Source organism: Molossus molossus, unplaced genomic scaffold, assembly GCF_014108415.1.
Source record: "Molossus molossus isolate mMolMol1 unplaced genomic scaffold, mMolMol1.p scaffold_m16_p_1, whole genome shotgun sequence".
NCBI lineage: Eukaryota > Metazoa > Chordata > Mammalia > Chiroptera > Molossidae > Molossus > Molossus molossus.
In genome coordinates, this window is record NW_023425344.1 from 52532224 (window position 1) to 52555624 (window position 23401).

At 39.2% G+C, this 23401-nt stretch overlaps 1 protein-coding gene across 2 annotated transcripts in view; it reads right to left on the bottom strand.

Annotated features, from left to right (window-relative positions):
• Positions 1–23401, bottom strand: part of ADAMTS3 (ADAM metallopeptidase with thrombospondin type 1 motif 3) — a 251188-nt gene that overhangs the window by 226442 nt on the left and 1345 nt on the right. For both annotated transcript variants that reach the window (XM_036279182.1, XM_036279194.1), the window contains exons 2-3: positions 22920–22947; positions 2348–2754 (exon numbers count right to left, since the gene is read on the bottom strand). In XM_036279182.1, the coding sequence (XP_036135075.1) occupies positions 2348–2754; positions 22920–22947 (435 nt within the window). The remainder of the gene's footprint in view (positions 1–2347; positions 2755–22919; positions 22948–23401) is intronic.

Here is a 23401-nt window from a genome sequence, read left to right on the forward strand (position 1 = left end):
CTAAAGTGTTTCCTTTAAGAACAGGAACAATTCAGGAATGTCATTTTCACCACTTTTATTCAACATAGTACTGGAGGTCCTAGCCACAGCAATCAGACAAGAAAAATAAATAAAAGGTATCCAAATTGGAGAGGAGGAAGTAAAACTGGTATTATTCGCAGATGACATAATATTGTACATAGAAAAATCTTAAAGACTCCACCAAAAAACTACTAAATGTAATCAATGAATTTGGCAAAGTAGGACACAAAATTAACACCCAGAAATCAATAACATTTTAATACACCCAAAACAAACTCTCAGAAACTTTAAAAAATCCCATTTACCATTGCAACAACAACATAAGAAATAACATGCCTGGGAATAAACTTAACCATAATCCTATAGAACATTGAAAAAAGAAATAGAAGGAGATACAAGAAATGTATCATGATTACAAGAATTAACATCATTAAAATGTCCATACTACTGAAAGCAGTCTACAGATTCAGCACAATCCCTAGTAAAATACCAATGGCATAGTTCACAGATCTAGAACAAATATTCCAAAAGTTTATATTGAACCAAGAAAGATCCTGAATAGCCTCAACAATCTTGAGAAAGAAAAACGAAGTTGGAGGTATCAACACTCCCTAATATCAAACTTATCTACAAGGTAAAATAAGCCAGTTAGAGACAAATATCATACGATCTCATTTATATGTGGAATCTAATGAACAAAAAAAATGGCAAAAAAAAAAAATATGTCCAGAGGCATGGATGCATGGAAGAGACTGACAGATTTCAGAGGGGGGGATGAGGGGATGGGAAGAGATTAACCAAAGAACATATATGCATAGCCCATGGACAGACAATAGTGTGAGAAAGGCCTGGGGTGGGGCGGGGGCTGGGTAGAGGTGGGCAAAGATGAGAGAGGAAATGGGTACAGCTGTAATACTGTCAACAATAAAAAATAATAAAATAAAATAAAATGAATACAATAAATATTGTACTTAAAAATCTAAAAAAGAATACTGAAATTTTATACTCAAATTTTTCTTTAAATTATTATAAAACAGTACCTTTTAAATCATTCATTTCCATTTATAGCTTAGCAGTACTAAATCAAGCTCTCTCAGTGAGCACTTTAAACCTAAATGACTTAGTTAATTCAGATATATTCAACCTTTATGTGGAAGAAGAAGAATTTGAGAGGTTCCCCATGTCTTCAAACCCCAGAACATGGTCCAACCCCAAACATGAGGGTATGGATCCTAAACAAATGGAATCCAACTTGGAGAGTCAGGCCTACTGCACATATTCTATTCAATTTTCTGTGCTGGCTTTTAAAATTCAACAGAACAACATGAGGTGGTACAAGACTAAAAAAATAAAACTTAAAACAATGAACTCAGCAGCATTTGATAAAACATATGGTATCCTAATTCCTGTGGGTTGGTCTTAGGCATAGAAAGGGCAACAGCAGAATATTCACAGTACTGGTGGAGGACCAGCCAAGGTAGAATAATTATGAACAGGAATGTAAGGAATATTTTTGAGAACTCTTAGAAGCAGTGACAAAACAAAGGGAATAGCTTGAACTCCCAAGAAACAGCAGCCTGGCAACCATAGAAAGGAAAAATGGTTGCTCTTTTTAAACAAAGACTTGGAGTCAACTGTGGATGAAAAAGGCATAAACATTGACACACTTTTCAAATAACACCTAGAGATACAAAACAAACAAAAACATTTCACATCTGCAGAGTGTGTAAAGAAGGGTCAGTTACTATGGGATTCAATCATAAAACTGAAGAGCAATATAAGGGTATTTTACTTGAAGATAAAGGAAAAAAATGAATCAAAGCCACCATACATAGACAACTACATCTCACATTCATAAAGTAATGCTGTTTGAACAAACTGTGACATAAGATCTGCTCATTTCCCATTTTAACATTCTGTGGGGAAGCAAAAGAATGCTTTCAAAATACTTTCTTTAAGAAAATATCCAAAGTTTCCACATAAGAAGTGTAATACTATCATTTTGGAGGAATCTATGTTTCTTTAGAAAGTTTTCAGAATGCTTTGAAAGAAATTAAGGAAATAAAATTCCCCAAAGTAACACAAGTGAAAACATAAGCAAAAAATATTAAAATAGCTGTCTTTTATTTCTTGGAATAATGTCCTCATATCAAAATTGAGCCAAAGCACACATCTTTGACAGTAAAATGTTTTCTACTGCTTCTTCCTGAATTTAAAATATAATAATAAGGCTTCCTTTCCACCTCTACCTTCCAAACCATGCTGAAGCCATGGTGCACTCCCAAACACCTGCAAACATATACACACAAAAGGGAATGACTCTTACCAGACCATCACAGTTGTTAATGGCAACAGAGGTTCCTGGAATGTCCACAATGTCCCCCACGTAAGCGCAGTTAGTGTGCAAAGGCTCAGTCTTCCAGGTTCCTTCAGAAGCACTTCCTGGTTGATGATCATTAAGAGGGTCAGTTATATTCCCAGGCACCGGAGCTGTTTCATGCCATTCCACAACAGCCCCGGGAGCTATAAGCTGAGTGTTGGGCTTTAGTCGCAGATGAAAATCTCTTCCAAATGCTGTGATGTTAAAAAACAATTGCTCAGAGTTGGAAGACACGTCCCTCGCTGACCTCTTCTTGTGATTTGCAGAAAGAATATGAGAGAGATAGTGTCCTTCTAGGTTTGTACTGACTGGAGTCACCAGCTCATACTCTTTCTGTCTCTTTATTGGTAAATCTGTGGAGTGAAAAATAGAATTGTAGGACCGTGTGCAACAAGAGAACACGGGAGGACATAACATAGGCATAAAGTGCCCGACTCACAAGACTGCACCTGAACTTTCATAATAAGTATATTTCTGAATCATCTCATAAGTATCACATTTCAAGAACTCAAATCATTTCTCAAGTGCACTTAGGTAATTGTGTTCAAAGAATCTTCTTTAAAAAAAAGCTTATTATAATGTGAATATTCATATCTCATTTATATATTTGAGAAAATGAATGTAAGTTTCCATAAACTATACCTGGATTGCTTATAATCAAGACTTATTCCCAATTCATTTATTATTGCTTAACTGACACGTGCTACAAACTTTTAACAAAGTTGCTATTATGTAGAAGACATTTTTTTCTTATCTTTAAAAAATCTTCCTATAAGAATAGGAGAATTTATTCTCGTAACAATAGCTACTGTATGTTGCATCTACTATGGCCTGTAATTTATACACTGTAGTATATACACAGTTTTTCCATCATAACAACCCTAACAGTCATACTTCACAGATGAGGAAACTGAGAATCAGGGGGTATGTGTCCAGTAACTATGAAGCTCAGATATGGATCCAAGTGCTTCTCCAAAGCCCATATACTCATTCTCATGTCATGTCACAGAAATCACAGAATATTTTCAAAAAGTGAAGAAACAGGTAAAAAAAAAAAAAAAGTAATAATCTATAAATTGAATATGCAGGTACCGGTTAGTCAGAAGCAAGTGGCGCTGTCATTTTGCACTGTATTCCTTACATGGAACAAACACTCAATTTGAATATAAAAGTGTATTTGGGGTCCACCTGACAACATGGGTGGCCACCTACATGTTAAACTGAATTTCTCACAATTAGAACTTAATTCACTTAGTTTAGCCAATGTGAATATAGTATCTGCTCAAATGCAAGCATCCTTGGGAAAGAAAACACAATGGATGAACCATTTATCCTTTAACGGAAATGATTTTGAAGGCAGAGAAGGAAATGAGGAGGCCACAAGGATGGATATAGAAAGCAGGGAAAGGGAAATCTGAGAGCATGAATTAAACAGTTCCCCACCTTCATAATTCTAGCCTAAGACTAGTCCTATAGAATGTTCGAGTACCCTGAAAAAATTATGATTCACAAATACTGTTCACTTATAGAAACGGCATGTACGTCATCCAAAAGTTTGAGACCCATAAATGAACCTACAATCTATGCTCTTAAAATACCCTTATAGAATCACTATGTTACCATTACTTTCCTGCTTGTTAAATACCTCAAACAATGTGTAAAGTAAGTGCAAGAAGACAAATGAAGGCATTTTGTAACTTGGAAATTTCTTGAGTGCATGTTTGTAATCATTATGCCACTTAGAATGACCAGTGGATTTAAACAAAATATCTCTCTTTAAAAATGCAAGGTAACATGGTTGTAAACATTTACTAGGCAGAGGAGGAGCAGGCCATTCTGTCCCCGAGAAACTTGAAGCCTGACTCCAACACTGGACGTGATTTCCCAGCAGCAGCACATCCCCGCACTGGCGGTGCTCCATGTCCTAATCAAGGACCTACACTAGGTATTACTGTCAGCACAAACAGAGATTGGGGGTCCTACAGCAAATCTCTGGTGACTACTTTGGTAAGTTCTGGTTTAGGGAAAGAACTCGAAATTTTAAGGAATTAACTCAAGTGTCACAGGAGTGGGGTGATGGAGGGGAAAGTTCCCATAGCAAAGGATGAATCAGTATATTGGATCTGGACTGACAAAGCTTACCCCAAATTCATTCCTTGAGGGTAAGAACTCCCCAGTTAACCTGGTATTCCCAATATACTCAAACAATTTTGTACTTGCCAGGGTCTCGTCAGTAGAATTTGTTTAATGTGTATTAAGGAGGTAAAGCAGGTAACTAGAAAACCTTTGTTTTGTCTAAGCTGCTCCACACTCGGACTTACTATCCAAGGTCCTTGAGCATCTAGCTGCACCAATAATCCCAGTTATAATTTTTTCTCTAACCATAAGTTTACTGTTTCATGGGAGGGAGAAAGCAATGCTTAATTTTAATGTATGGATTTCCCATCTCCACTGAAGGGAATTCACACAACCTAAGTCTAGACAATATACTGATGCCTGGATTAAGTGACCGGAGAACTAGAAAATGTAAGAAGAATGCAGGGAGGCTCCTCCACACCCAGGAGGATCCCAGAGCCTCATGTTTCCAGTGATCCATACATTCCACATTCACTGGGACAGTTCCAATTCTCCTATCAGACAATATGTTCTAAATTTTTATTCAAAATAAAGATGGTATATTGCTATAGTGCTTTGTCTTCCCTAATGCTAAATAGTTAATCATTCCAAAAATGTGCACATGAGAAACATTTCTGAAATAAAACCCTGAGTCATTTTCCAGATGGAAATTAAGATAATCAAAGGAAAAGATGCACTTAGTAACCTCCCAGGCTACCTGCCCCTGGACAGTGAGTGAACAAACTGACACAGGAGCTGCCTGGTCAGCTGCCGTTGACTAGCAGAGTCAATGCTGGGCTGGGCTTTGTGCCCAAGAATACATCACCTCTAACTCTCACAACACTCACAGCAGGTAGGTGTTATTATCCCTAGTTTATAAACAAGAAAGCAATACTAGAAGGTATGCCACTAGCCAGCGAGGAGCCAAAGGAAAATCTCAATTCTGATCATTTTGAAGCTGAAGATCATGCTCCCATGTTCTTATTCACTTTAGAATAGATGGAACATCTTACTGTCAAATTCTAATTTAAAATCTCACTTACAAATGAAAGCCACCACCAGAATGATGATGTTCTGCCTACCCACAGCCAGTGAACCAATTTTTCCTCTAGTATAGCTTCAAAATTTTCTGTAAAAGGCTCTTAAATTCTCGGTCTTTGGGAGATAAAATATTTATTCTCAGATTAAAATCACATAAGGAAACCAAATCATATCCAATGTTAATTTGCTGCATTCAGAAATTACACATTTCACAGGCCCAAACACTTCCACAAATCAATACAGCCTAGTTAAGGAATGGACTGCAGTGTCAGCAGCAAGTTAACATATGAACGTGAACAAGATCTTTACTTTTCCTTAGACTCAAGTTTCCTCATTTGTTAAATGGAGGTCAGTAATAGCTCCAACTTCATAGGTTTGGTGAGAGGATTAAATGAAATTATGCAAATAATTCGGTAAGGATTAGCTATTAACTTAAATGTTAAGTTAGCTACTCACTAAAATAATGCCCATGTGCAGTTTCATATATGAAACTATTCGATTGTCAGCTGAGATGGCTGAAGGACCACAGTCAGAGGTATGCAAAGGTTTCTGTGGCCCCAGAGGGCTGAGCCACTGAAAAGCCAACTGTGCTCACTGATTACCCAAGCGCGACTCAGAGGCCGTGAACTTCCCACAGTCCACTGGCATCAGAGCACGTGTGGCCCATCTCCCTGCTGGCATGTATGTGCTGTCTGCCCTCCACTGCACAGCACATCCTAGCCCCCTCTTGCCTTTGCAACAACAGTTTCAGCAATTGTCCTCTCTCCTAATCAATTTTCCCCACATAACTAGGTCATTCCCACCAGCAAATAAATAAACTGCCATGTTTCTCATCTCTGGTTTAAAAAAAAAACAAAAAACCTTCTTGATGCCACATCTACCTCTAGCTAATCCATTACTTCGCTCCCCTTTACAGCAAAACACTTCAAAAGACACTATATTAGATGCCTCCAATTCCCTTCTTCCCATTCTTGTTCTTTCTCGAACCCACTCCAGGCAGACTCTGGTGTAGGTCACTAGTAACCCCATGTTGCTGAAACCAACGGTCAAGACTCCATCTTCATACTTGCAGCATTTGACCTGGTTTCTCTTTCCTTCTTGAAATAGTGTAGCTTCCAGGACACCATTCCCTTCTGGTCCTCCTCGTTCCTTGTTGGTCCCCCCTCTCTTTCTCCTGCATGTCCTCTTGTGCCCATGAGCTGTAAACACTGCAGTGCCCCAGGATCAGACTCTCCTGCATCTACCCCGGAGCCTGGTGAGCTCATGTGTCCCGACTTCGGATGCCTTCACAGTCATGCATCTCTAGCCCAGGCTTCACCCACAAGCTCTTCTTCAGTGCAACTGCCTACAGATCCTCTCCACGTGGATATTCGCTGGGCACCTCAACCTCACATTCCCCAGAGTGAACTCTCTATCCTCTCACTTCCACATCTGCCCCTTACCTGTGTCGGTAAATGGCAACTCTATCCCCTGTTACTCAGACCAAAAATTTGACTAAACCATCCTTAATTCTTCTCACACCACACACCAAATCTCTTCACAAATTTTATTGACTCGGCCTTCAAAATACCTCGACTCTGACCACTGCTCACCACCTCCCCTGCTCCTACTCTAAGCCAAACAACCATCACCTCAGTTTTTAATGAACCTCATAACCATCCTCCTTGCTTCTGTTCTGCCCCTTTATAGGTTATCTTCAATAAAGAGCTAGAGGAATTAAAGTAGCAGACCATGTCACGCTTCTGCAAACTCACCCAAAAAAGCTCACAGCCCGCCACCGGCAATCCTCCCATCTGAAGGTCACTGTACTTGTTTCCTCTGCCCAGTGTCTTCCCCCCAAGACAGGTGCATGGCTTACCCCTCAGTTCTTCCAGGCCTTTGCTGAAATGTGGCCCTCCCAGTGAGGTCTGTCCTGACCACCAGTAACCACCTCATCACTCTCTATCCCCTTTTCATATTTCACACATCTCCACAAAACTTGTCACCCTCTTTAACCTGCGCCTGCTCTCTGTAAGGAGAGTTTTCCCTGAGTAGTCCAAGCCTCTTCATCCCCATTAACTTACCCTTCCCTCCAGTAAAGAAGAGTGAAGAACGTGGTTGGTAAGTCTGGAAAAAATAAGAAGTTTGCAGAGCTCAGCACCTCCCTCACCATTCTTCATCCTGGGAAGGATCATGCTAAGGAGCACATGTTCTCTTCCATGGCCCCAGGGGAGACCCTGCCCCAGCCAGATGAGGTACACCAGCAGCCAGAACACGGCCTAAGCAAGTGAGAGTCCCATGCTTCATCCCAGTCTTTCTGCAAAAGAGATTCTCACTGTGCCTTTAGATTTGCTATTTCTCAACTTGTTCAGAACCCAGGCATGGAAGATGGGCATGTTTTTATTCCAGATTTCCTCAGAAACTTGAACTACCTTTAAGATATTGTCACATCTCTGCTGCCAATCTAATTGTAATGCTAATAACCTCCTTGTCCGGGAATCCTCTTACATCTAAATTTCTCACTCTAGAGTTTAACTTGAAGCCTTCTTCTCCTTCGTGCTGCATGAAAACAACCACATTCATGTGTAAATGTCCATGTATGTATGTGTGACATATGCATTCATCTGTACACACATATACACAAATATTACACACCATACATCAAGGGATTTGAGGAGTTAATATGCTATGTTTCCATATACTTAAAGAGCTTTGAGCTAGTCAGACTTTCTGTTTTAATGTCAACCATGTTAACCTTTTCCAATAGTTTCCAAACTCTAACCATTTCTGAGGCTTTGGCCCCGGTTACACACGTCTGTCTTTAAGTGCAATATCCCACACACAATAGGTGCTCAGTAAATACATGTTGAAAGAGAAAAAGAAGTTCCCTCAAACTGAATCCTGCGTGGGACAGCTCTCTGCAGAGAATAATGTGTCTTACACAATTTTCACCCTTAAGATATCTACAGTAAATTTCTCATTTTACTTGAATATTTAGTTTGCCTTCCTGACTTCACTATTTCTGTTCATGATGTGCTGAATCTCCCAAACCTCCAGGCTACAAAGCTGACTTCATTTTTTTTTTTATCCTCACCCGAGGATATTTTTCCATTTTTTGTACAGATAGAGTGGGGGGGGAGAGAGAGGAAGAGACAGAGAGAGAGAAACATCAATGTGAAAGGGACACATCGAGTGGCTGCCACCCGCACGACCAACCAGGGCCGGAGACAAACTGCAACCAAAGTATGTGCCCTTAGCGGGAACCGAACCCGGGTCTCTCCAGACCGCAGGCCGACGCTCTAATCGCTGAGCCAAACTGGCCAGGGCAAAGCTGACTTCATTTTAACTTTTCCCCCAAATAGTATCATTCAAGTCCCACTGATTCCTCCCTAGAAATGTCTCCCCTTTCTTCCAATCACCTCCAAGTCCTCATCACCTCACACCAAAAAACTGCAAGAGCCAAGTCCTAACTCCCCAAATATAATTTTTCATTAACAATACTGTATAAATTGTACCAAAATATTATCTGAATTAATGCCAGGAAAATTGTTTCCAAGTCCCATGGTTACAATGCCTAGGTCCCAGCACCAGCACCAGTTCCCGGCTGGGCCTCTCCCAAGCACCTCCAAGCCCAGCACACGGGGCAACCATCTGAAGGCTGCTCTGTAGCTCATACCAAGTGACCTAGGGCAGGGAACAAGCAGCAGATGACCCTGTCCTGAACCTCCCAAGAGGCCCCAGAACCAACAGACCAGGTGGCCAATTTCAGACCACACCAGAGCACCATCCAATCATCTCCACAATGACACATGAAAAGGGCAGATTCAGCAGGCACCAGAGCCCCACTAAAGTAAATCCTATTCCATAGGGTCAGCCCCTATACAACAGCCCCTCCACTGTACTCATGGCCAGTCCTGAAAACCAATCACCCTGAGGGTCGATCCCTCCCACTAATGTGCCAACAGCAATCAAGGTTCAACTACAACAGGAGGGCACACACAAGGAACACGCCTAGAGCCCGTGACTCAAGTGATCAGGGAGACTATGCCACAAGGCTCCACAGGACACCTACTACATAAGGCCATTTTACTAAGATGAGGAGATCTAACAGCTCTGTCTAATACATAGAAACAAACACAGGGAGGCAGCCAAAATGAGGAAACAAAGAAACATGTCCCAAATGAAAGAACAGGACAAAACTCCAGAAAAAGAACTAAACAAAATGGAGACAAGCAATCTACCAGATGCAGAATTCAAAACACTGATATCAGTGAGAACTTCATCAAGTAGATAAGAAGCATAAAAAAGTAGATAGAAAATATAAAAAAGAACCAGTCAGAAATGAAGAATATAATAACTGAAATGAAGAATACATTAGGGAATCAACAGTAGATTAGATGATGGAGGACTGAGTCATTTCTTGGAAGATAAGGTAACAGAAAACACAATCAGAACAGCAAAAAGAAAAAGAAAAGAATTAAAAAAATAGGATTAAGGGGCCTCTGGACAATATCAAACATACCAGCATTCATATCATTGGGGTACCAGAAGAAGGAGAGAGAGAACGCAAGAAATTGAAAACCTACTTGAAGGAAAAAATGATTGAAAACTTCCCTAACCTGGTGAAGGAAACAGACATACAAACCCAGGAAGTGCAAAGTCTCAACAAGATGAATCCAAAGAGGTCCACACCAAGACACAACATGATTAAAATGCCAAAGGTTAAAGATAAAAAGAGAATCATAAAAGCAGAAAGAGAAAAGCAGTTACCTATAAGGGAGATTCCATAAGACTATCAGCTAATTTTTCAAAAGGAACTTTGCAGGCCAGAAGAGACTGGCACAAAATAGCCAAAGTGATGAAAAGCAAGGACCTATAACCAAGATTACTCTATCCAACAAGGCCATCATTTAGAATTGAGTGAGAGATAAAGAGATTCCCACACAAGCAAAAAGTTAAAGAAGTTCATCACCACCAGACCAATATTACAGGAAATGTTAAAGGGATGTCTTTAAAAAGAAGAAAAAAAAGATCTAAAATATAAAATATGAATAAAATGGCAATAACTACATATCTAGCAATAATTACTTTAAATTTAAATAAATTAAATTACCCAATCAATATACATTGGATGAATTAAAAAAAAAAAAAGACTCTTACATAGGTTGTCTATAAGAGACTCACTTCAGATAAAAAGATACAGACGGAATATAAAGGGATAGAAAAAGATAATTCGTGAAAATGAAAACAACAAAACAACAACAAAATCTGGGGTATCAATACTTCTACCAGACAAATTAGACTTTAAAACAAAGGTTATAACAAGAGACAAAGAAGGACCCAGAAATTCCGCTTCTGGGTATTTATCCAGAAATATCCAAAATACAAATTCAAAAAGATATGTGTAACTGTATGTTCCTTGCACCATTAATTACAATAGACAATATATGGAAGCAACCTAACTGTCCATCAATAGCTGAATGGATAAAGAAGAAATGGTACATATATACAATGAAATATGACTCAGTCATAAAAAAGTATGAAATATTGCCATCTGTAACAACATGAATGGACCTAAAAGGTATTGTGGTGAGTGAAATAAGTCAGATAGAGAAAGACAAATACCTATGATTTCACTCATATGTGGAATATAAAAAGAAAAATAAATGAAAAAACAAAATAGAAAGAAAATCAGAGATACAGAGAACATTCTGATGGTGGCCAGATGGGAGGGGAGTTGGGAAATGGGTGGAAAAGGAAAAGGGATTAAGAAGTACAAATTGGTAGTTACAAAACAGTCATGGGGATGTAAAGTACAGCATAGATACAATAATATTGTATTAAGTATGTATGGTGTTAGATGGGTACTAGATTTATCGTGGTGATCACTTCGTAAGTTACATAAATGTCTAAGCACTATGTTGTTCATCCGAAACTAACAGAATATTATACGTCAACTATAATTGAAAAATAAAACGTTGTTAAAGATCTTTTATTAATTCTTTTAGAGAGAGAAACATCAATGTGCGAGTGACACATCTACTGGCTGCCTTCTGCATGCCCCGCAGTGCGCATCGAGCCCGCAACCCAGGCATGTGCCCTGACTGGGGATCAAACGAGTAACCTTTAGGGGGACAGGACAATGCTCAACCACCTAAGCCACACCAGCCAGGGAGAAAAATAAAAAAACATTTTTAAATAAATAAATAATAAAATGTCTAGGTTCTATCATGATATTACCCTTGTGATTTTGGTCACTTAAGACTTTTTTATGTCAGTCCTCATCTGTAAAAATTAAAGTAGAAGTATTTAATCCACAGGATTGCTGTAAAAATTAAATGGCCTAATTCAAAATGTTTAGAACATTGTTTGGCACATAGTAAGTACCCAATAAATGTTAAGTATTAATATTACTATTTATTCTCTCTGAGTGGCTCATCATTACTTCAAGATGAAATAGATTCAGAAAATTGATATATATTTTTCATGTTAGACCTAAACATTGCTTGAAAGTCCATCTATTAATCAAGTCCTCTTCACTTTACAACAATGTGAAACTCAAAGAATAGGTAACTTAAGCAAATCAAAACTTAACTTTGACATAGAAGACCCTCTGCCCTCTCTCCCTAATCTCTTTTCATCACTGTCTTCCATATTAGTCTATCAAAACATTCTAATGTGCTCACCAGACCCAGCTAAATTGTGCCTGCCTTCACAACCTGCTCTGCTCACCAGGGGAAAAGATCTGCTGCTTTCGCTTCATCTATGCAAATAAATTCAACCCGGCCCCCATGGCCCATCTTTCCTAAAAAAAAAAAAAAAAGTCTTCTCTGCCAACTTGTTCAGAATACAGCCCTCCTGGTCTAAGTGTCTTAGTTCTTGATATCATGCACTGTTTGCACAAAAGTTCTAAAATTCTCTATGGAAGAACAGTTAAATGCTTACATCTCGTCTTTGGGGCAGATATGTGGTATCTTAACTGTGTTTAAGTGTTCCCAGTGTACACCAGTCTTTGGGAGAGAAAAAAAATTAATGATTATTTTTTGAAGTGGGAATTCTTGAGAGGGAGTGCTCTCACAGCATGACACTGTGGCCATGCTCTGGGATCCTAACTCCTTCACACAGTCGGTCATATATGCTCAAAACGGAGGACAGACAGTTTGGGATCTTTTCTATGTTGCAGAATGATACACAAATCTCCCCAGCACATTTCAAAGACTACATTACAGAACAGTAAGACTGCAAAAGCATCCATGAGTGCAATCAACACTGCTAGAACCTGGAGTGACTGCAGTACAATTTTTCACTGATCTAGTTAAGACCAAAGCCACCCCAGGCACACAGATTACTGAGATACAGTACTGTGATTGATGCAATGTGGCTGCAATTCCAAGCACGGAAGGGAGTAAGGTATGATGGAGAGCTAAAGGTCTGGAGTCAGAAAGCATTGTGTTTGAATTCTGGTTGGTTTCAAACTGATACCAACCAGACCTTTTTTCACAATTTGCTGGCAGGATGATCTTTGGCATCCTGCCAGCAAATTGTGAAAATTATGGCTCAAAGAGGTTATCTGTAAAACAAGGATAATAATAGGAATCAAATGAGGTAAGGCACAGACAGGGCTTGCCCCATCTAGTAACACCTCAATAAATGAAAAATTAGCTGATGTTATTATCACTATCATCATAATCCTTTAGCTCAGCGGTTCTCAACCTGGGGGTCAAATGACCCTTTCACAGGGGTCGCCTAAGACCATCGGAAAACACATATTACCGATGGTTTTAGGAACCGAGACACGGCTCCTCTATCCGTCTCCAGGCGGGTGCACCCACATGCAGATACGCCCACATACAACATGAGGAACTGTATTAAAGGGTCGCGGCACTAGGAAGGTTGAGAACCACTGCTCTAGCTAGTGCTGTAGAAGAAGGGAGTTCGTTTCGGATTCCATGACCCAGCATCCCTGGGGCCTCTGTCCCCACTCTGTCCCCACCCCTTGCTTGTATTTCTGATGTGGTTAGAAGAGACCTTAAGCTCCATGTCAGCAGAGGGCCTGAAGTCCAGGCTGGCTGTCCATTACCAACCCAGAGACTGGATTTTCTCCCAACAATTGGCTGATTGCTCTATTATCAAAAGGCATTCACACAGGCAATTTCCTTTATCAGGTATAAATTGTCAGTATGCAACAATCTGGCCACAAGAATGAAATTAAGTAAGCATTTTCAAGATCTGCTAAAGAAGTAGCTCCAACAACAACATTTCCAAATCCTAGAGCCAAAGGAAAGAGAATGACTTTCATCAGAAATGACAGGAGCCAGCTGCTCCAGGAAAGATGTGAATGGGGTAAAGAATGGACCTTAAAAAGGGCACCACACACCAAAGGGCTTACCAAGGCCTTAAACACTAGCGGAGAAGGGGATGCATCTTCTCTTGAAGGCAATTAAAAACTAATTGTGACACATGCTGAACTGCTGAGCACAGCCAAGTTCTCTGTCCTCACTTCATCTCCTCTAGGCAGAGAAACTCTTTGATGTCTTTTATTTTAGTTGCAAACTCATTTTCACAGTCCAAGAGTTTTTATCAAGCTATTTGAGGAAAAAAAAACGAAAAGGTGTTTTGGGGGTTATTCTTACTCATTAAGAAAGAACAAATAATTGTACGCTTAAAAATTCTTCTCATTTTTTTTAATCTGTCTTTTTCATAAATATTTGTTGCAACTGTACGATGTTTATGTTCGAGAGTCATTGAGGAAAGAACAGCACATTCTTCACTGTTTCAGACGTGAAATCAGGTAAGAGAAGACCTTTAAAAAAAAATATGAAAAAGCCTGAAGAGAAACATTATTTAAAAAAAAAAAAACCCCACCCAAGTTATTTTTCATTTTTGATACATCTTAAGGTAATCAAATAATAACAGAATAACAAATAGAAGGGGATTATTTTTTAAGTGAGGCCCAGAGGCCAAGTTTTCACACTCCAGTTGTGGTTTTTTTGTTTAGCTTTTTATCCTCACGCGAGGACATTTTTACATTTATCTTCAGATAGAGTGGGAGGGAGAGAGGGAGGAAGAGAGAGAGAGAGAAACATCGGCGTGAGAGGGGCCAGGGACAAACTGCAACCGAGGTACATGGCCTTGGTGAGAACCGAACCCAGGTCTCTCTGGTCCGCCGGCCGACGCTCTAACCTCTGAGCCAAAGCAGCCAGGGCTCCAGCGTGGTTGTAAAAGTAGCACTCCCCCTGGCTGCACTGGTCCTCGCTGGGGGCTCTGCTGACTGGACAGCTCCGCTAGGGTCCTAAGAATTAACATCTTACAATTTGTTGATAGATACTACTTTTAAAGGCGAATTCAATTTGAGTCTAGCATTGAAAGCCAGGAAAATCAGCATCTGCCTCCAGGGCCAAAGGCTGGGAACCCATGACAGATAAGAAACGTGGGGAGCCTTTTTAAAGACTTCCACGGAAATGTTACTTGTGGTCATCATATTTCCCAGATCGGACGCGCTCTGGCTCATGGTTCAACAACAGTGTGAGAAACTGGGGCGGTCCACGAGGACACTGGATTCGCTTCCCGTCGCTGCTTCAACAAACTGCCACCTGGTGACCTGAGACCACATGAATCTGTTTTGCTCAGATCTAGAGGACACAAGTCCGAGACGACTCACACTGGGCTGAAACCAAGGTGTCAGCAGGGCTGTTTCTTCCGGCAGCTCTAGGAGTGATCTGTTTCCTTGCCCTTTTCAACTCCCACAGGCGGCCCTGCATTTCCTGGCTCACGTTCTCTTCATCCTCCAAACCAGCCACATCCACCTCGTCGCTCTTATGCCGCCATCTTTCACCTGCCTCTTCCATGCAGAAGGACCACCCCTCTGGGTAATCCAGGATAATGTCTCTGTTTGAAGGCCAACTGATCAGCAACCTTAATTCCATTGCAAACTAAACTCCTCTTTGCTGTGTAATGTAACATAGTCACAGGCTCCAGGGATTCAGAAGAGGACATCCTTGGAGCTATTGTTCCGCCTACTGCAGCCACCGGTCTCCATGCAGTGTGCTGGGAAGTCCTCACCCTGCGGCACTGTTGTACATGTGTGCCACCCAGCACCCAGCCCACACTCCAGGCCAGTTTTCCCTCAGGTGAACTACCCCACACTCCACACTCAGTCCCTGTAAAGTCAAGGGCAAAATATCTCACTTGAAGCCAATCAGAGCACTGCATCCCTGACCACAGTGAAGGGTTCAAGGATAAGCTTGTGATTCCAATAAGCTAGGTAACCAATAAAAGCCCTACCAGGAACTTTCCTGGAGCTGTCAAAAAAGAAGTGTTCCTTCTGGTGCGGTGAAAGGTAGAATGACGGCCTAGAGATGCTAATGACTGTATTTGCCACTACTTGTGGGGGAGGGAGGGTGCAGACACCATGTTCTTATCCTGATAGAGAAATAAAGTGAACACATAGGAAAAATGAGGGAGGAAGGAGAGAGAGAAAGAAATGGAAAGATTGAGAGAGAGAGAGAGAGAGAGAGATCCCTGACATTATTCTGAGCTCCCAGATCCAGCTGTACCTGACTTCGATTACCGGATCGATTTTGTTTTCCTTAACCAGTGTCAACTCAGTTCCTGTTACTTGCATTCAAAGGAGTCACAATTAACATAATGATTCTCTCTCCATAGATAAGGTGAAAAGAAGAGGAAGAACTGTCTGTTATACACACACTATAGGTGGGGTGGAACGAAATGAACAGCTGTTTTCGCACCACTCCTTACTCAACTCCCTCCCTCTGCTGCCACATTCCTGTGGATTAAGCAATGCCTCATTATCAACATAAAGATAATACATGAAGCCCAGCTGGTGGGACTCAGTGGATTGAACGTGGTCCCATGGACTGAGAGGTCCCTGGGTGGATTCCTGGAGAGGGCACATGCCCTGGCTGTGGGCTTGATCTCCAGTAGGGGGAGCACAGGAGGCAGCCAGTCAATGTTTCTCTCTCAAATTGATGTTTCTATCTGTCTCTCCCTCTCCCTTCCTCTCTAAAACAAATCAATGAAAACATTAAAAAAAAAAAAAACCTTTAAGAAAAATGATAATACATGAAAATAGAACTCTCAAAGAGCTGTCACGTGGTGAGCTAAGTGGTTTACAAGTCCATAAGCACAGAAAGTTGAAGTTTCTGGAAATTCATGGTATCAGGCAGACCTGTCAAAAATGTAGGGATTAGACCGATGTGGCTCACCTTGAGTAAAAGTGTTTGTTTTTTAAAGCACAAGGCTAAGAAATACTACTAATTATACTTATTATTCTAGTCTGCTTGCTTTGTTCCAGAATTGAACGAGTCCTTTACAATTGTGTGAAGCAAGAAGTAGTAGTGTGCCTATGTTACATACGAGAAAGTGACACTGTTGGAGGTTAAAATCATCAGCTGGAAAGTGGTGGAGTCAGAGTTTTAAACCATAGAGTGAACAGTCTGGGCCCCTGACCATCTGACAGAGGAAGGCGCTACTGGATATACTGGTTAGATTTAAGATTAAGGAATGGACTCTACATGTAAAAGAGAGACGTTTTTACACATAAAATAAAAAGAATTCAAATCATAATATAAAATTTTCAATCATCCTTTTTCTTTTTATTTGTGTGCCTATGTGCATATAAAAAGGTATGTATTATATATGAAGAAAATTTGCAAGAAATGTGATTTAATATCTAAGACCACGATATTTGAAGATTCATAGATTTAATCCTATTTACTTTCTACAAAGTTTCCTAAATATTATTATTTTTATTTTTTTTTTTATCCTCACCCGAGGACATTTTTGCATTTTTTGTTCAGACAGAGCGGGAGAGAGAGAGAGGAAGAGAGAGAGAGAGAAACATCGATGTGAAGGGACACATCGAGTGGTTGCCACCCGCACGACCAACCAGGGCCGGGGACAAACTGCAACCGAGGTACAGGCCCTTAGCGGGAACTGAACCCGGGTCTCTCTGTACCACAGGCCAACGCTCTAACCGCTGAGCCAAACCGGCCAGGGCTCCTAAATATTATTTTTGTTTTATCAGTCACTTCAAGAATAAGATAGACTGTTTCATGCTGCTCACAATTTGTTCTGAATTCCATAAAGATTCATCATGCTGAATTTGTGGCAATCATTTTTATAAACAGGAGACTGACATTTTACCACAAAATCTCTCCTAGGGATTTACAGTTAGTCAGCAAACTCATGTAAACATATTTGGCAAATTAGGATGAATCAATTACATGTGGGAACAGACATTCCAAAGCTAGAAAAACTCTTCCCACGCTTTCCTATCCATTCTACAGAAATACAACTCTCAACTTCTATCCTATGATGTGGATGAATCTTCTCACAGTACAAGTAAAATCACAAAACATTTTTTATAATATAGTTGTGTGCACTTTTGGGTACTTGATTACCAGAAAAATGATTAATTCATTCCATCTTTCAGAGGTTGTGTAACCAAATATTTAATGATCATATTAACATGTCAAGAAGAATGGAGATAAAACTAATTTAGAATTAATATTTTTAAAATTAACATTTTCCTATATTGCAGGTGGGAGTTCAGGTCATACAAGCATTTTCTAAAGCCATTTATTAAAACATACCATGTTAATTCAGTTTTACTCGGTCATCAGTGGAAGTCATAAAGGAAGACTGAATAAGAATATGCTAAAGTATAACAACAGTTTTGTATTTGGAATGATGTCAAAAAACTGGGAAATATAGAAAAATTTTTAAAAGTCTATTATAATGGGCATGTGCAAAACTTCTATAAGCAGAGCCAAAACTGATTAATTAAAAGAGTAATTCAACAATTTATAATAATAGAAGAAGCATGGTTTAGAAGTAAAAAGCTGATCTCTGTTAGAGGAACACTAAAGAGAAGGTTCCTAAAATTCTGGTAATAGCAATCCTCTTTGAGGACGCATTAAAGTTTCATCTAAGTCATCATTGTCCATATATACAATCCAAGTGGTATCACCAAACTCCTCATATTGAAATCATTCATGATTTTACCAGATAATTTGGGATTGTACCTAATGGCTTTCCAAGGTAATCTGGGTTGGCCACCCACAAGTAAAGAATATTTAGAAATAATCATCTGGAAGCAAAAGTAACCTGGGGATTTATTAACATTTATGAGCAATATCGTGATTATTTGGTAAAATGACAAGGGCAAATAGTGCAAACATGTCAGAGAAATACTTCAGATAAGCAGCAATAATAAGTTACTGGCAATAGATGTGCTGCATTTAATACCATCTTCATGTAAGAAGCATAATGCAGTAACATTAACCAGTATGATGCTCAATGGAGCGGGTGGGAGCTAAATCGATCAAGTGTGTGATCTTTAGCTACAAGGAAGAATAATGGCTTGGGTAGGTTAAATTCTAAATTTTACAAAGGATCTGTTTAACCCTTCTTTAAACCACACCTTTCGGTATTGCTGCTGGCAAACTGAATTGATAGATTGTAATCTTAGCTTATTTCCCCTAATGCCAGCAACAGGGCAAATGATCCCACGTAGACTTTAGTGAAAAATTAGTGGGCATTCAAAACTTGCACATAATTCAATTCAATTTGCCAAATACTTGTGAAGCACAATAAGAAGTGTATAAAAACCAATAAGCCCAGGTCCCTGAGCTTTGTGGGGTGAAAACAGAAGTCACAAGAAGCCTTGACGACACTGAATAATTAATTGTATAGTCATTGTTACCATCCTCATTTTCTTGTAGAACAATTAAATGTGAAGGAGGACACAGAACAAGAGCATTTAAAAATTTCAGAACACAGCTAAATCCTAATGTGATAATACCCTGTTTGCTAGATCTATTCATTGAATAACAAATATTTGAGGACCCACAAGGCACCAAGCCCTGTTTTATTGGACAGCAGTCAACAAGACAAAGCCTTTGCTCTCGTGAGCTCTATAGTTGAGAAAATGCTTATTATATGCCAAGACCTAGGTGAAATGACTCACTAATCATTGAAAACCAGGTAAATACCTATAAATGATTAAAAATTATTTCTCAGTAAACTGGGTATTTTAAGAACATGATTAGCACTTTATTTTGAAGGAGTGACATGTAATTGAATTTGAAGCTAGGAAGCAGAACTAGGGCAGAGAAAGATGAATTTGCCCCAAATTCAAGAGAGAGGGTGGGGGAAGGGAGGCAGCTTAACAACAAAGCTCCACAATGATTTTTCTTCTAATGATGCTCAGGTAAGCTCAAAGTGGTCACTTATGAAACAAAGAGACACAAAGATCTCTTTTGGATGCTCCAATTTCTACAGAACTATCATTATTTTCTAACCCTGTTGTATCACAGAGTAAGCCTTCCTGCCCACAATTACCCCAGGCCTCCTACCAAGGCCATACTGTGAGTCAGAAATTAAAGAACATCTGATATGCCACAGAAGTGTGTTAGTGACCTCATGAAACATACCTACACATCTTTACACAATGCACATGCGTTCACACATGCAGGTATGAATGCATGTGATTATGTGTGGGTGTATGTAAGTATATATGGGTATAATTAAGATAGGTAGGTAGGTAGATATTTCCTCTCTGGTTGACAAAGAAGCAGAGAGCTAGGTCACAGTTCAAAACCTATTTGCCCATTTTCTCTAGCGTGAATCACACTTGCCCATGTAAAAAGAGGGCATTTTCCACTGGATGGAGAGAGGAGGAAGAAGCAATATCCCCTATGACACACTACCTAGGTGATATATCTATACATGTTCTAACCTGCCCCCATGAAAAACTGACTTCTTTCTATCTAAATTGAAGCCTTTCTAGTCTATGGCTTGAAGCATATCAGATTTTTTTTAAAAACTGGTTTTCTAAGTCCATATTAAAGAGAACACATTGTAGGATTCCATTTATAAAAAAGCACACACAATAAAACCTGGCAAAATTACTCTATCCTTTTGGAAGGCAAGACAGTAGTTACCCTTCATGCAGAGATAGTGCTATGAACGTGGTATAAGCACTAGGGATGTTCTTCTGATTGGTCCAAGTACATGGAGTGTTACCTTCATGAAGAATCAGCAAGGTACACACTCTTGTGCACCATCCTGCAAGTATATTATAGTTCAGTAAAAAGTACTTTTAAAATTTAGCTTCCTAATAATTTATTGCTTGTCACTAATTAATATTGCTCTCTTCCTGAGACATTAAATTATCCAGAAATTAGTCAGAGCCATGGAATTTTCTCTAGACAATTTGTAGAGCAAAAAACATATATTAATTCTACAAACCGTATTAGTCTTTCTTAATTGTACAATTGATCAAATCACACCTCTGTGGTTTTATAAGATCACTTTTAAATCAATTACTAGAAAAAAATTATGTCTATGTAGAGGTATGCATTTTACCAAACCTCCATATTAGCAAATCCTTTATGCACAGGAAGAGGGGAGAATAATCTCATTACTGTACATGAGGCTTTTAGAAAATATACTTTTAAATACCTCTTAAGAGCTACATAAATGATTATAACCCAAAGCTAAATGATAGCTACGCTTTTGTTATCACAAGACTTGCGTCAAAATTTATTTTTACCTTCACTCAACTTGAAAATGGTAAATAAAAATAATAAAACTAATAATAAAAGAGAGAAATCCCAAAACACTGAGGAACTTGAGAGCCAAGTACCTCTCCAGCAATACAACCTAAGAGTGACCTGCCCTCCTCTCTTTCAGTCTGATATTCATCTCCCTCCTACCAAATGTAAGCACACCTGTACTGCTTTCTTCCCTGCAGGAAAGAGCTATCAAAGTAATTTATATTAGCAACAGGACTGAACCAAAGTCTAACCCAAGTGTCTTACACGACAGTATGTTCATTCTATCTGAAAACTTAATCAAAGCAATATTTTTTTTTTTCCTTCAGCAGAGTGGTTAATCTTAAAAGAGCTTTTTAATTTACATAGTGAAAAGTTTGGATGTTTCAGTAATCAAATATTTAAGTAATAAAAGTAAAACAGCTTTCTCTTCCTTACTTTGAGGATTGGTTTTTTAAAAATCCTTCTTTTAAAAACATCTATATTGATGGCTGAGTGTTATCAACTACAAATGACAAATATCTCTTAATAAACACTATATTTTTAATACAGTTCGCAGTCACTCCCCTCTCCTCTGTCCTGCTCTTACTATGGAATGTTAAGCTTGGGGAAGAGTTCCAACAATGCTAAACACTCAGTGGGAAGGCTGATACACAGCTACATGTAGATATACAACTACCTCTGGGGCTAGACCTTGGGGTTCCCCCATTAGTTTACAAATACAGAATCCTCCCAGCTCTCCAGTATGCATTACAGCAGGTAACTGTGTAACCTGTCAAGCTTCATTTTCTTCAAGTCTAAAATGGGCACAGTTGTGTCCATAATTTATAATGTGGTTGTGAGAATCAGATATGACATAATGCACACAAATCAATTAACACTGCCTGGCACGTAACACATGGGCAATGACTTGTAACTATGTTTGCAGTAATAAAAACTTTTCGTCTAAAAGATGACTTTGCAATATCACTTGACAAATACAGACCTTACATGGACTAATACTTTGCCAAAAAGAAAAATTATCTTTTCAAGTAACCCAAGTTAAATGTGTATAAAAAGGCTTTGAATGGAGCCTGGCTCCTTGCCAGATGCTTTTCAGTCTCTGAATTCAGAACAAACATAGTCTTATAAATAGTTCCAAAAAGATGGACTTTGGAGCAATCTGATATAAGTCACTTATACTCTCTTCTGAGCCTCAGTCTCCTCACCAATAGAATGGGAATCATTCCCATGTCATTAGGTAATACTGAGGTTTTAGATGTTATTTGTAAAAAACCTAGTAGCATCTTGCACATTTGTAGGTAATCATTTTAAAGCAGATGGAATAAGAGAATTCACCATAGGGTTTATTCAAAGCTGGAAAATTTCTAAGAGAAAAATTTCCATCCTCTGTAGTTCATTTTTCCCTTCTTCATAGCATTCTTACACTTTGCCTTCTGCTGTAATCAGCAGTGCTCCTCCTAAGGCTACACAGGTTGATTTGATTTGATTTATCTTCACATCTTCTTCCAGCCCTACATCACCCTCCAAGAACCTACCAATGGCTTGTCCAAAGACAGTAATAAAATGATGCTTGGAAAGTCCAACTGCAGGAGAATTTTTACCATAACTCAGCCTGAGGAAAATGGGATTATCCTCCGGAAAAAGGAAGAGAAGAACAGAAATGTTCCTAGACTACAAATTATTTTTTAAACCACAGAAGAAATTTCAGAAACAATTTTTTTTTTTTTTTTTTTTTTTTGCTTAGCTTACTTCATTTCCTACTTTCTACTAAGATAAGAGTGACATCTGAGAACAAGGCTTACCTATTTGCACCATTTCTTCATTACCAGCCTGGAAAGGAGGGGGAAAAGTAAGAAAAAGAAACAGTTACTGGGTTTCATCTTATCACCTTGTGCGTTTTATTTCTACCATTAATGCTTTTCAGGAGCTAGCTAATCAGGAGATGCTGGAGACCGGGATTGGTGCCTAAAGGCTGCACCTGGGTTTGTAGACGGTACTTGAGTGGTGAGCAAAAGCCAATTCAGCAACAATTCAGGGCAGGGAACTGCCCATTTTAATTTTAACTAAACATTTATGAAGTTAGCAAAATTAAATAGTGACACTTAATATTCTTTTCTGAGAACTCCAGATACTGGGTCAGGATTAGAAAAGAAAGTCTCCATAGTATACATGCAAAAAGAAGCCTAAGGGGGAACTGATTTATCAGATTTGATGTCAAGAATGAACAATTCTATACTTTTTCCCTATGTTCAGATCAGGCTGACCAGAGAAGCTACAAAAACTC